The following is a 14,903-nucleotide window of genomic DNA, read 5'->3' on the forward strand; positions in this document are numbered from 1 at the left end:
GTTGCCAGAACCCATTCTTAGTTGTCGGAGCCTGAGGTTCTGGGAGTCACCATCATCACCGGAAAAGGTTCTAGTAATTCGTCTTTGTAACATCACTAGAATCAGATTACTAGCGATCGTTAGAAAATCTTGGAAACGAACGCAACATGTGTTGTTGCACGTTTCTGATATTAGGGTATTCTCTTGTATTGATCGTTGTTGATTGATAGCTAGTACGGCGACCAGCAATACGACTCTCACTTGAGAAGCTGTCCCGACAAAACTTGGCGTGGATCACCGATAAAGATAGACTTCGACGAAGCTGATCAGTTCATGTCATTTCCGCTGAGCGTCATACGTGAGGTATACATAGAATAATTAGTTATTCTGAAAATTTTATTTTTCTCGGCTATTCCACAAACTATGTTGTATTTTGCATGTGTAGTTGCGAGTATTGTAATAACTTAGTTTATTATTTATTTTTCTTTCACTGTGTACGTTTATGAAACGCATAAACACGCGCAACGCACTGGGTCGATCCCAACAGCTTACCTGTGCCTAACTTCCATTTAGGACTAGTCACTTCCATAGGTAGACTTCCCACCTGCCAAACATCTTGTTTGGACTTTTTCTTGCCTAACCTCCAGTTAGAACTAGTCACTTCCTTAGGTAGACTTCTCACCTGCCAAACATCCGATCACCCTTGACCTATTTTGACTTTCCCTTGCCCAACCTCTAGTTAGGACTTTCTTATCCAATCTTTCAGATTAGGACTTCCTTTCCCTAGCTTCTAGCTAGGACTTTCCCTGTCTAGCCTCCAACTAGGACTTTCGCTACCTAGCCTCCAACTAGGACTTTTCCTGCCTAACCTCAACTAGAACTTTCCTTGCCTAATCTCAACTAGGACTTCTCCTTGCCCAATCTAATTGACTAGGACTTCTTGCTAGTCTTCTAGTCAAACTGACCTAATTAGACTTCACTCACATCTAAATATTATGTCATATTTGGATCAACTCTTGGTCAAACAAATCAAACCTAAGTGTATTGTCAAACATCAAAACTCTAGGGACAGACTAATGCTCCTTGCACTAGCAGAGACACTTTGGGGAGGAGCTGAGACATATCTCGAAAGAGCAATACCAGAGCATGTAGCAACATTTTCAGATTGAGGATAAGTTCTATGTGTAGGCTGGTGTATATTTTTAGGCTGAAGCAACACATCAGCAATGCCAGGGGCAACAGCAACACTGGGAGGACATCATAGTACGATGTAGAGGACTAGCTAATAAATCGATGTCATTTACAATTATCATGAGTACTTAGGAAATCTTCCTCAGTTGCCTAGATTCCCTCCTCCTCCTTTGTATTAGTTCTTGATTTCATTAGGAGCAATGAAATATCCAAGTCTGGAGGTATTTGGTTAGTTAGATAGCTTTGTTTTATTAGTTAGTTTCATCATGTTTTCTTTTTGCATCATAAACTTTTCTTAGTTGTATTACCATGTTCATATGTTCTTGTGATAGTTTGCTAGTGTGTTTAGCGATGTGTTTTCTCCTATCGATAGTGGCATGACTTGAGCAATGTTTGCAGTAAGAGTTTTGGTGTTGACCTAATTGTTTAGAACCTCTTTTCAGTATATGCTTATTTTCAATGGTTAATATGTATCTAAGAATAGTCATGATTCATAGAACTGGATTAATATTTTTGATTTCTATGTGACCCCTCACTGCATTTTAGTTATTGAAAAATCTCGGATCATGATACTCATTGGGAAAAATCAAAATCTAAAAAAAAAAAAGAGGTTTGTTGAGCATTGCACTTTGAAATAAAAAAAAAGTGTGATAGCAAAAAAAAGTTTGGGATAAAAATAGTTATCATTATTAAAAACCGATGTGGTACCCCTTTGAGACCTAGTTAGGTTATTAGAGAAATACTTATCATGTTTCTCTTGATACTAAGTATTCCTTTGGGACCTTGTGTAGATAGGGCATAGCATTTTGAGGGGAACAAACTTTACAGTAGATAAATGCCTATCATCAGAAGCATTAGGAACACAGTTAGATGATGACTTAACTAGGATTGAAGGTTAAAATTTGAAAGCGTTAAGCTACTTTTTGCACCATGAACGGAGAACTTTTTATTATGCCACATTGAAAAGATTTGATTATCTTTGCTCATGAGTGATTATTTAATAGGATTAGATTGATTAGCTAGGGATTATAATGCATTGCTCACATACAGATCTAGATTATATGTTTTGCTTAAGGACAAACAAAGATTCAAGTCTAAGAATATTTGATGTGTGTTTTATATATAATATTTAATATTATGTTGCATGTATTTTGTTGCATTACATATTGAACACTCTCATTTCTTTCGCATCATTTCTATTTTTTTTTAGTTCGGAGAACTATTCCTTGTGTGTTTTTATTGATATGACATGAAATTGGAGCCTAATTGAGACAAAAGAGCCTTAGAACAAGAGTCGGCCGCGATGAAAGACATGCTTTGGGCGTGTCTTATGACATGACCATGCCTCTCCAGATGAAACGGATGCCAAATGTAGCACCAAAAAGAGGCAAAAGGGGTTGTCTTGACTAACACGCATGTGCCCCAGCAACTCGAGAGCAAAGCTCAGCTAGACACAGCCATGCCACTAAGCACGACCCATGTTAATTCACACAGAATCTCGACATGGCCCTGTGCCAGCCATCTCAATTATGTTGGGCCATCAATCTCGCCTTCAATACACAACACCACCCCCTACAGTCGGCACGGGTAGTGTTACGGAGATGACACCCGACTATTTTTGGAAGATCTGCCTTTCTTGGTTGGTTTTGGGGCTATAAAAAGCTCTAGAAGCCTCATGGCAAAGGAAGGATAGTTTCCATAGGACAAGGAACCTAGATGAGACATTTCCATCCTCTTTGGAGCTTGAAGGTTCTTCCGGAGATATCAACAACAAGATGACTAAGTCTTTCTTCTCTTTTCTTTTTGATTTGAGTTGTAAAACACTTTCATTCATGTCTTTTGGTTGTAATTCCATTTACATGGAGTAGTTTTTTAGATTCTAGGATGAAGGAGTAACCCGATTGATTTGTTGGCATTCGTTTTATATTTATTTATCTTTCTTTGGTATATGATGTATTTTTTTCTTAATCCGACTTTATTGTGCATATATGAATTTGACATTAATCGTGCATCTTCATATACCACAGGACGAAGAGAAAGACTGAAAAAATGAACTCAAATCTCCTGCCCATAAAGATCGAGACATGTAAAGTTGTTCATGAAAGTAGTCCAAAACCTCATGAGGGCACCATTGACTATCACAGACCTTAATGGGTTGATCCTGATTCGGCATCACGAAGTAGGGGATGAAATCTAGAGAACTGTGGAGCATCGTGACAGAAACCTTCCTGAGAAAGTGATTACTTTAGTAAAATCATCTTAAAAGTAGACGTCGCGTTTAATTAGGTACGTTGATATAATTTCAAAAGTACATAGGAGATGATGAGCTGATAAAGATTGACCCAGTACAAATCGACTTGAGAAAAGTGTATTTAATAGAAGATGATTAGTTAGAGTTTAACTTAATAGAAGACGAATCAATAGTACTCAATCCATTCTTTTTCTTTGATTCCGGACAGGATGGATAATTTAATTAAAAAAATAAAGTTAGACTCCAAATATGATTCTGAGCAATGTGCGATTTTGACAAAATACCGAAATCCTTTCGCAGGCTTTCGCTCTTCATGGTTCATGGATCATGGAATCCGACCATTACGAATCTGAAGGACCAAACCGCTTTCCACTGAACTCAGCCTGCGGGCGTTTTGGTATTCCCGTGATTTTCTCAAAGTCCGTGTCCAATTCTCTGGGCCTTTTCCGCTAAATACGATACAGAGTCCTTTCTGGATCTCCATCTGTTCTTATCCACTCGAAGACTAAAGCGACCAGACCACTCAATGGATGTGGAAGAGATCTCAGCGTCATCGGCGACTGCGAGGGCACGGTCGGTGCTGAACCCGGACGCGGCGCCGTACGTGCCGGCGTCGCAGCGATCTGTGGAGGATTTCTCGCCGGAGTGGTGGGCACTTGTGCAGTTCTCCCCCCGGTTCGTCCACTACTGGCTCCGCGAGTGCTTCCACGACGAAGGAGAGATTGAAGACCACGATCTGCCCGACGACATCAGCGATGCTCTCCTCTCCTTCTCCACTGCTCTCGATCGTAATCGCCGAGCTTCTTCTCTCATGTTTCTCTTCCGTGCTGGTTAAGTAATCTGGATTTGTTTTGTTGGATGTTACAGGGGAGGAAAAGAATAGTGGGGGATGGCGGAGGGAGGTGGCGGTGTGGGGGGCGGAGAAGTGGAAGGCGTCGTTGCTGGGATGCGCGGCCGAGGGAGCCAGGTACGCGGCCAAGGCAGCCAAGGTGGTCAACATGAAGAAGATGAGCCCCAGAATGATACAGCAGCCGCGGTGAAGTAATTGATAAAGTGTAGGAAGTGAAAATGGAATAGCAGAGGCAAAAGATGATTGCAGACTTTATTTGCTTGTTTGTGGAAATTTGGTTTAGATCGAAAACTTCTTTTAAGACCTTGTGTACATATTTCGGATATGCCAACAAATTTTATGGGATGCTTTTCGCTTTAAAACGGTTCATTTCTTTCCTTCTTGCTGTGTGAGGGTCTGGGGAGGACGATGAAAATTAAGTATCCTCTGATTTTTCATAGAGGGCTCGATGGAATAGATTATTGATTGAGCAAATGCTTAACCGAAGGTTGAGCATTTATTAGGTAAACTTCCCAAAGAGAATTTGTCAATTTTAATAAAGTGAGCATTTCACTTTATCAAATAATCAAAAGTCTTGTCATACTTTAATGTTAACTAAAGGTTGTTTTCCCAAAATTCTCACTCAAATCGATTACCAACTAAATCAGCACGTATCTTTTAGACCATGGTGGTTGCGCTTCATGCCCTGCCCTAGAGGGTTTAGAAAAAATATATAAAAAATTTATAAGAATATTGAGAGCACATAAATATTCATTTAATAAGAATCTTTTGATGGTTGTGTTCGATTTTGAAAAATCCATTTCAATCAATAGCAAAAAGCACAACAGTGTAGACACACTGGACATAATATGTCCGTGTAGGTGTTGGAAGTTCAATTTCTGCGCTCTTGTTTGTCAAACTCCATAGGTGAATGATTGTCTCTTGTTTGTCAAATTCCATAGGTGAAGCACAATCATGTTAGGGAGCACGACAAGATCATATTGGAAGATCATATTGGAATGCACGTTCCAAGGTTGTTTTGCTCCAATTAAGCTCCAAATATTGGAAGATCATATTGGAATGCACGTTCCAAGGTTGGTTTGCTCCAATTAAGCTCCAAATTACATCCTGTCGTTGGAAAATCCACTTGAGTTAGCAGCAAGAAGCACAACTGTGTCAGAAGACACAATGGACACAATATGTCCATATACAATGTAGGAAGTCTATTTGTCAAACTCCATAGGTGAAGTACGATCGTTTTAGGGGGCACGACAAGACCATATTGGAAAGCACATTACAAGGTGTTTTGCTCCGATTAAGCTCCAGATTACATCATGTCTATAAAAATGCACAAAGAGCAATTATCCGAACTAAAAAAATAAAAATAATTCAAAAACAATGAAAGTATTCGAAATATGTTTGTGTAATAAAACGGATGCATGCTAAACAATACTAAAATAATCTCAGACTTAAACCTTTGCTTGTATTTAAGCAAAACCTACAAACTAAACTTATGTGTGTGAATGATATATCATAATCTCTAGTGAATTCATCTAATCCTATCTAATAATTTCATTAACGAGTAAAGACACACATCATCTCAATGTGGCCTAACTTAAAAACTCTCTGTGCAAAGTGCAAAGTGACTCGACTCTAAAACTTCAATTACCAATCCTAATCATTTCATCATCCCACTATATTCCCAAACTCTCCGGCGCAAGAGGCACTTACCTACCACACGCAAGAATTATCTCTCCTAATGCTTTGCATCTTCTACATAAGGTCTCAAATGAGTACTCAATGTCAAAGGAAACTAATAGGTATTTTCTCAGTAACCTCAGGATTTCAAAAGGGTACCTAATTCGGTATTTCCCCGGTAAGTAATCACTGTGTCTTAAAGGAGTACCATGCCACTTTTACTAATTATCAAAATAATTTTTTTCTCATTTATTTTTTCATGTCGCATTCTTAAAATCAAATTTTTCTCTAATTTTTTCTATGACATAATCGACTCAAATGTTTCTCTAGTAACCAAAATGTAGTGGGGGTCACTCATCAAACCGTATTGTCATGATACGATATCAAATAAATTATTGAATCCCTCTATACTAATATAGCATATGGATGACTTGGATCGTCTCTCTCAAGGAATGTAACAGTAGGGTGATAATCTTAAGATACAATTATTGGTAAATGGAATGATTTGGGGTTTAGGTTTTTGATGTTGTAATTGAGGTTTTGTGGTTCAAATGCTTAAAATCTAATAAATGAAAAGTAATACAACTAAGAGAAATGTAAACAAACTAAACCACTGTACTATTATATTTGAGAGGTATCCTAAAGCAATCGTCTTAGACATTATATTATGTATTGGATAAATAAAATTACTATTTAAATGTACATTCTCTATGTGTTTGATTTGATTTTAAACTCAATTACTGATATCTATAATATAATATATAGCATGAGAGAAATTGTGATTGGATCACAATTAATGGGTATCTCTATATGTACAATTATATACGTATTGATATATTTACTAGTTGATGAATTGATGAGATTAGACATCACCGATTCTGTGAGACTAGTATATATTAAATTTCTTGATTTTATCAAGCAGCCAATCCTCACTAATTGAAAATATTAGGATGTTAATAGTTAACATATGGATGTTGATTAAGGGTAACTAGTTAATTAAAAGTGACCTGCCATGAGATTTCATATGGTTCTATGAATGTCTATGAAGATCTCATTACAGCTCGAGTGTAAATTTCCTTCGACTTGAAATATTCAAGTCATCTTGGTCATGGAGACTTATACTTTGACAGCAAAAGCAAACATCTTAAATCTCTACACAAATGTAAACCCGAAATGATTGGGTATAAGCTAAAGTGCCCGAGGTATTTCAATAGCCAACAGAATTCATCACTTTTTTAATTAGAAGATATATACCTTATAACCACCTGTCAAGATTGTTACTCGTAAACCTTTGCCAAAGCTATAACACATCAAGAGGATGGTTCTCTTGGATAATTATTTTAAGTAACTTGAATTCGTAGGACAAGGAACTACAACTTGGGCGAGGTGTGACATAGTCAACATAGTAGAGATTGACACATAGACCATGTCCTAAACTAAGCGGGTATAAAATGCATGAAAGAAACAGAGGCACAATCAACTATAGCTACTGAAGAGTTTAGAAGTAGTTTTGGAATCAACTGTGATTTTTTGATTAATTAGGGGCATGATGTACTACTAGGTGTCACTCATAATCGATCTATAATTAATAATTAATTATGGATGACCAACATAAATCGAGAATCTATAAGGTAACACACACTACGAGTTTTTCTAAGAGACATAAAATAAGTTAAAAATTAGATTATCAGATCGAGAGAGATTGGGTCTAGTTGGACTAGATAAAGGGCAAATATAAAAGATATTTTTGTCGGAAAGAAAGTGTGGATAAGCCACATCTTTTGAAGATAAAGTGGACCCTCTTTAGTTCAATTATAAATCAAATTAGTTTCATTTTAATTAAAGGTAGTTTGATTTTGAACCAACCCAGTTTGGTTGTGAACCAAACTTAAGGCTAACAGATTGAAGTTTGGTTTAACAGATTCTATTATTTTTAAAAAAATATATTTGCTAAACATCTATAAATATAACTTTTATGAAAAGTTATTTACACAAGATTAAAATCTAATTATTGGATTTTAAAACTGTAACTCCCTCTCCTCCCTTCTTAAATTGCCGCCCAAGAAAAAACCAAGCCACCTCTTCCACCTTCTTATTACTGCCACCCACGCTCTTGTGGGTGATTGTTGCCACTGGCCAAAGAAGGCTTCCAAGCTCACCTCCAGCCAAAGATCTTCTCTATGATCAGTCCCCTCCCAAGGCCAACCCTTTTGGGAACTAGAGGAGGCTACAACTGGCGGTGGAAGCAAGGAACACGAGGAGAAGCAACAGTTGCTTCTCCACTGAAAAGTATCACTTCTTCCTTTTGTTTTGATTTTTGTTTTGGGGCAATTGTTATCACTGAAACAACCACACCATATATGTTCACTGTTCCTTCTTAACAGCGAACCATACAACCTTCGAACGATCGTGTGATCCCCTCCGTTCAATCTGATTTGTATCGTTGGGTTGTTTCGAGTCGTCGGATATGGAATCAGATCGTAGGACTTCTCTCGGATTGCTTATCTCCCCCCTTCAACTAGTATCATAGTGAAGATACGACACATGACTTAGGAAGTCATCTCAAGAGATCTCAGCGTGGATACAAGTAGAGATAATCTTTCTCAAGGTTGTTAGTTGATGTCGTTTCCGCTCCGCGTCATTCAAAAAGTATGAAATTGTTTATATCTTATTTACGATTATGTTTGTATATGTATGTTTCCTTAGATGAGTTTTTGCATTGTTAGTGATAAAAGTATTTATTATGCTTACGTTGAAATCAAAATTTTAAATTATGGATGTAGAAATCCAACAGTGGTATCAGAGCCATCACATATTTAATATAGATTGTAAATCTTTATTTGACGTGTTGTGGGTTGTCTAAAATTTTATTTTGGAAATGTTAGGATATTTTAGATAAGAAAATTATTTCCTAATCCAATATAGAAATATTTAACGTTTGAAAAGGTTCTGAATTTATTTGGAAATCTAATTTTAAAAATTATTTTATAATATGATTAGGACAAATCAATTTTAAAATTAATTTCTAATTAAATTGAAAATTTTTAGATTTGAATATTTTCCTAATGTAATTAGATTTGATAATTATTTTCTAATCTAATAAAAGAATTATAATTTATGAAATTAAATTCTTTAACATATATGTGTCCAAAATTAATTTAGGATAACGAACGACATAATTTGTGTCATAATGTATGTCATGTCATATGCATGATTAATATGATTAATGCATGTTATATTGAAATGTCATCATTATACCATGTAGATGCATGTAAATATTTTTCTATGTTGCATGTAGTTGATAAGACCTAATAAGAAAGCCCTTATTTAAATTTTAAAACTAATTACACCTTCCATTAATATGGTCAAAAATTAGAGTTTAAATATAAGCATAGGTTGTTGAACTCTCTCCAAGCGCAACTTATAATTAATATGTTTGGACCATTGACATATGATCTCATGATTAATGGGTCATCTTTAACTTGAAGTATTGATTTGTTGGACTTTCTCCAAAGTCGATGTAGATATGGGTGAAATTGAGTGGTATATATATATATATATATATATATATATATATATATATATATATATATATGTGTGTGTGTGTGTGTGTGTGTGTGTGTGTGTGTGTGTGTGTGTGTGTGTGTGTGTGTGTGTGTGTGTGTTAATGAGTTAACAACATGATGTTTATGCAAATATCAATTAGTGGATATATATATGTATATACATATATATATATATATATGTGATATATAATTGGTATACTTGATTCTTATCACAAGAAATTAGAATGACTTGTTGGACTCTTTTCAAGGTTGTTCTTATCTATAGTGGATGTCAACCCACTTGGAGAAAACCTATCATATCTCAAATTCAAAGTAAAGGCTCTTGAATTTGATAAGTGGGACTCCCATTTTATGTATGTAAATTGTTTGCATTGCATAATTAAATTTATTTCTCTATGCTCAATTATGTATTTCAACATTAATAGAATCAGCATGAATTTTTTTAAAATTTACGCTCAATTTTGGACACTAATAAAATGACTAGATCGAACTTCTTGGACTAGCTTCAAAATCTGAGAATTATTCTCAAGGTTGAGAAGATATCCTATATATGTTCTCGATGAGCCTTTTTCTCTGAGACTATGAGACTATTTGATGATACTATTATATTGAGAGGTGTCCTAAGACAATCACCTTATGGTTGTACTATTTATTTGATAAATAAAAATTTACTATTTAAGTGCACATATTCTATGTGTTTCATTGAATCTTAAACTTATTTACTAAATATCCACAATATGATTCATAGCATGAGAGAATTTATGATTGGATCACAACTAGTGAACATCTTTACATGTGCAATTATGAATGTATTAAAATAATCCCTAGTCGATAAATTAATGAATACGGGCGTCATTAATTCTGTTAAGACTGGCATGTTTTAAACTTTTTGGTTTACCAAGCAGCTGTTCTTGCTGGCTGAAGACATTGGATGTTGAGAGTTAAACGTGGAAGCTAGTTAAAGGTAACTAGTTCATTGGAGTGACCTACCATGAGACTTCATATGGTTCTATGCATATAGAGATATGTCAATGAAGATCTCAGTATAACTTAAGTGCGAGTTTCCTTTGACTTGCGGTATTCGAGTCACCTTGATCATGAAGGCTTATATTTTGACATCTAAAGTAAACATCTCCAAGAAGGTATGGAGCCGGGATGATTTGGTATAAGTTAAAGTATCCGAAGGTGTTTGGATAACCCATAGAGAATTCATCGCTCTTTGTAAAAGGAGATATATACCCTACAATCGCTTGTTAGGATTGTTATTAAAAGTCTTTAGCCAAAACATTACATGTCAAGAGTAGAGTACTCTTAGACACATGTACGAGTAACTTGAATCCATGGGACAAGAAAGCAAGCTTGAGCCAGGTATGATGTAGTCAGCCTAGTGGGGATTGACACATATAGATCATGTCCTAAACTAAGCGGGTATAAGACGGTGAAAGGAATGAGACACGTTTCATTATAGTTGCTGAAGGGTTCAGAGATGGTTCTGGAACCAATCATTAATTTTTCGGTCAATTGGGGGTCATGATGTACTACTAGGTGCCATCGATATCGTTCCATAATTAATGATTAATTATGGACAATTAACATAATCCGGAACCTATTGAGTCACACACACTACAAGTTTCTTCGAAGGACTTAAAATGAGTTTGAGAATTGGATTCTCATAATGAGAGAAATAAAATCTAGTTGGACCGGATAAAGGGCAAAAATGATGGAATTCATCTTATGAAGACGAGGTGAACCAAATAGTTTGGTTCATGATGAAAAATATTTTGGTAGATCGGAAGCAATGATGAACTTCGTTTTATGAAAATGAAATGAACAAAACTGATTTGGTTCAGATTGGAGGTGTTTTGAATACTGAACTAAATGATATGATTTTGAACTAAATTGGACCAACTTGGTTTGGTTTGAACTGAACTTAAGTTAATCAGCATATGAGTTTTGGATATCGAGCTAAGGATAGGGTTTGGATTGGATCAAACTCAATAAAGGATGTTATATGGGATATAACGTTAAAGGAAAAATAGACAGTTGAGATTACAATTAAGTTTGATCATAATCATTCATTTTAATCCATCCATCCCTAAATCCTAATTTGCTACATACTCGATCTAGGAGAAAAACCTAAATCCAGTTCAATCTTTTTCTCTTCTCCTCCAATCGGTTGCCGCACGTGCAGAAGAGGAAGGGAATCGCGATCCCTTCTCCTCCGATTGACTACCGCACGGGCAAATAGGAAGGGAATTGTGATCCCTTCTCCTTCGATCAACCACCGCGTGCAAAAGGCAAGGAATCTCGATCATGATTCTCACTGTGTGAAGATTGCGAGCTCCCTCCTTAAAAGTGCATCGCCGGTTGCTGGTGGGGGGAGAGTTGAAACCCTAGTGCCGCCCTTCACCCTCCATGATCCCTCTCCTCAGTGCAATCACGAGAGGAGAATACTAGCCAACACCACCTGTCTCCTTCCTCCCTTCTGATCGCCAGCCATCGTAGACTTCCGAAGCCTTCCTTTACTATCGGATCTTGCCTTCCAGCCGCCATTGGGGATCTTGTGAAGGGTTGCCGCCGGTCACCAGTGAAAGGGGCTGCTAGAGTTGATGTCGAGACGCTGGGATTCGTTGTCGGAAGCTTGGGCACTTTCAAAGATTTTTCATCTTCGCTGAAAAGAGTTCTAGCCATTTGCCCTATGCTAAGTACACGATGGGTTGGGTATTGTGCAACACTTCATTGTATTCACTCATGCAAATTCAACGCTCAAATGGTGACCAAATAGTGCATGACGCCTTATGATGCCACATGAGATGCTTTGTTGATGTAGTATACTTCTCGCAAGTCATATTGAGGCTAGGGATGGCAATTAGACCCGGACCCGATGGGAAATCCGTTCCCCGAACCCATTTTGATCGGGGAATCCCCGAATCCGAGAAAGCGGGGATGGGGATGGGGAATCCCCGAATCTCGAAAAACGGGGATGGGTCGGGGATGGTATTCCAAATATTCCCCGTCCCCATCCCCGAACCCGACCCATCTTATAGTTAACTCTTTTTATTTTTTTTCTTTTGTAGGATAAGTGGTGTCAAAATTTTGAAAAATTGAAGAATGGAAGAACTTCAAATTTATTGTATCGATTATGCATTAGTTGGATGTTGTTTTAGAGATAATGTTTTGTTTTAGAGTTTAATATTTGATTTTATAATGTTATTTTGTAAGGATTTTATAATATATATATATATATAAATTAATATTTAAAAAAATAAGACGGGGATGAGGATGGGTATGGGTATGGGGATACCCATGAAAATATCCGCGGGGAAAACCAACCCCGAAACCTGCGGGGATCTCCGAAACCCGCTGGATACCCGAAACCCGACGGGGATGGGGATGATATTTAAATTATGATACCCGACGGGGATGGGGACGGGGATGGTATATGGGTTTGGGTTTTGGGGACGGGGATGGAGAAGGCTTCCCCGCGAACCCCCGAACCCGTTGCCATCCCTATATATATATAAATTAATATTTAAAAAAAATAAGACGGGGATGGGGATGGGTATGGGTATGGGGATACCCATGAAAATATCCGGGGGAAAACCAACCCCGAAACCTGCGGGGATCCCCGAAACCCGCTGGATACCCGAAACCCGACGGGGATGGGGATGATATTTAAATTATGATACCCGACGGGGATGGGGACGGGGATGGTATATGTGTTTGGGTTTTGGGGACGGGGATGGAGAAGGCTTCCCCGCGAACCCCCGAACCCGTTGCCATCCCTATATATATATAAATTAATATTTAAAAAAAATAAGACGGGGATGGGGATGGGTATGGGTATGGGGATACCCATGAAAATATCCGCGGGGAAAACCAACCCCGAAACCTGCGGGGATCCCCGAAACCCGCTGGATACCTGAAACCCGACGGGGATGGGGATGATATTTAAATTATGATACCCGACGGGGATGGGGACGGGGATGGTATATGGGTTTGGGTTTTGGGGACGGGGATGGAGAAGGCTTCCCCGCGAACCCCCGAACCCGTTGCCATCCCTAATTGAGGCGTATATTTAATTTATTGCTACTCCACCATCTTTTTTTTAGAAAAAGTTGTGATGTTGGGCCATTTGTGAAGATCCATTCGTATTTTTGATTTACCTTGATGGCTAATGGAAAATTTTCGTGGGACCAAATCGGTCACCTCTAAGATTAGTTGGATCACAAGAATTGGATACCTAAATTATTCAAAAAAAAGATCCACCACGCAAGATGGGCAATCTACATACAAATTGCACATTGATTGTCCAATTTAAGCCTAAATGGTGTAATTTTGTGAAGCAATGAATTAGTGTTTTAAATTAGTGATTTAGATTGCCCAAGCAATCCAATGACCTAATTTAAATTTGAATACGTGCAACTCGAGACAACTAAACATGAAGGTGTGAACTTAGTGAATAAAAGAACTAGAGTAGGGTAGGCAAGTTCAGTTCTATTTCAAGATGGCAAATAGTTTTTCCTCTCCTTCCAATAAGAACTTTCTCCTTCCCTACAAATGAAGTTCGAGAGCTTCCGATTCATCTGATTTGTGTACTGCAATAAGTTGATTCCAGTGACCTTATTTTAGAGTTGCGTAGCCACAAGTTTTCATCTCAAATGAGAGACAATTTTATTATATCAGAGGTTGTTAAACTGCGATTGCACACCATTATTACCAGGGAATTAAGCCTTTTCCAGAAAAAGGACATACCTGCTATGCCGCTTTACTCAGGATCATTGATTATTAAGATAAGATTCCACAAGCCACCCATCTGCTACACGCCACATTTAGTCTGAATACTTAATGAAGTTCTGGTATACACAGTTTAGAGGCATGCACCCAGCTGGCTCGAGGATCAGTTCCCTGTTGAACCAGGCCAACTGTTCTGCACTTAAATCAACGTATTGTTAGTTGTGCTCATATTGTTTGTTTGACAGGAAATTGCCATCAAGGACCGGATTCAGGAGGGACTAAAGAGGCAGCATAGCAAATCTAGTGCCGAACTCCAAGAACCAGAACTCTTGTGAAATGTTCACAAGTTAATTGCTTAAATATATCGCATATTGTGGGTCATTTTACCTTTATGCCCCTTGTTGGTGCCATGCCTTAACACTATTCTTATCATTTCCATCCTTTCGGTTGTGTTAGCTCTTACTGCTAACCAGTAGGATGGTCCTCAGCTTATTGTTCAAATTACCGTACCTGCAAATCGATACGTGCTGTTGTTTTAACTGAACTCTGGTGTGGTGCTGGATTGTTACTATCTTTATCCTTATTCTATGAGAAAATTTTCATTACAGGTTTACTTTCTGGTTGAGTTCAGTTCCATGACCATGATAAGTAT

The 14,903-nt window shown here is 37.6% G+C and overlaps 1 protein-coding gene across 1 annotated transcript; it reads left to right on the forward strand.

The window, feature by feature from the left end:
- Positions 1-3,896: 3,896 nt before the first annotated feature.
- Positions 3,897-4,648, forward strand: LOC141830029 (protein EARLY RESPONSIVE TO DEHYDRATION 15-like). The gene is made up of 2 exons (XM_074717507.1): positions 3,897-4,209; positions 4,289-4,648. The coding sequence occupies exons 1-2, from the start codon at positions 3,948-3,950 to the stop codon at positions 4,459-4,461; spliced, it is 435 nt and encodes a 144-aa protein (XP_074573608.1). The 5' UTR covers positions 3,897-3,947; the 3' UTR covers positions 4,462-4,648.
- The last annotated feature ends 10,255 nt before the right edge of the window (positions 4,649-14,903 follow it).

Source organism: Curcuma longa, chromosome 5 (assembly GCF_044706935.1).
Source record: "Curcuma longa cultivar G26 ecotype Majalengka, Jawa Barat chromosome 5, ITB_CL_G26_1.1, whole genome shotgun sequence".
Classification (NCBI taxonomy): domain Eukaryota; kingdom Viridiplantae; phylum Streptophyta; class Magnoliopsida; order Zingiberales; family Zingiberaceae; genus Curcuma; species Curcuma longa.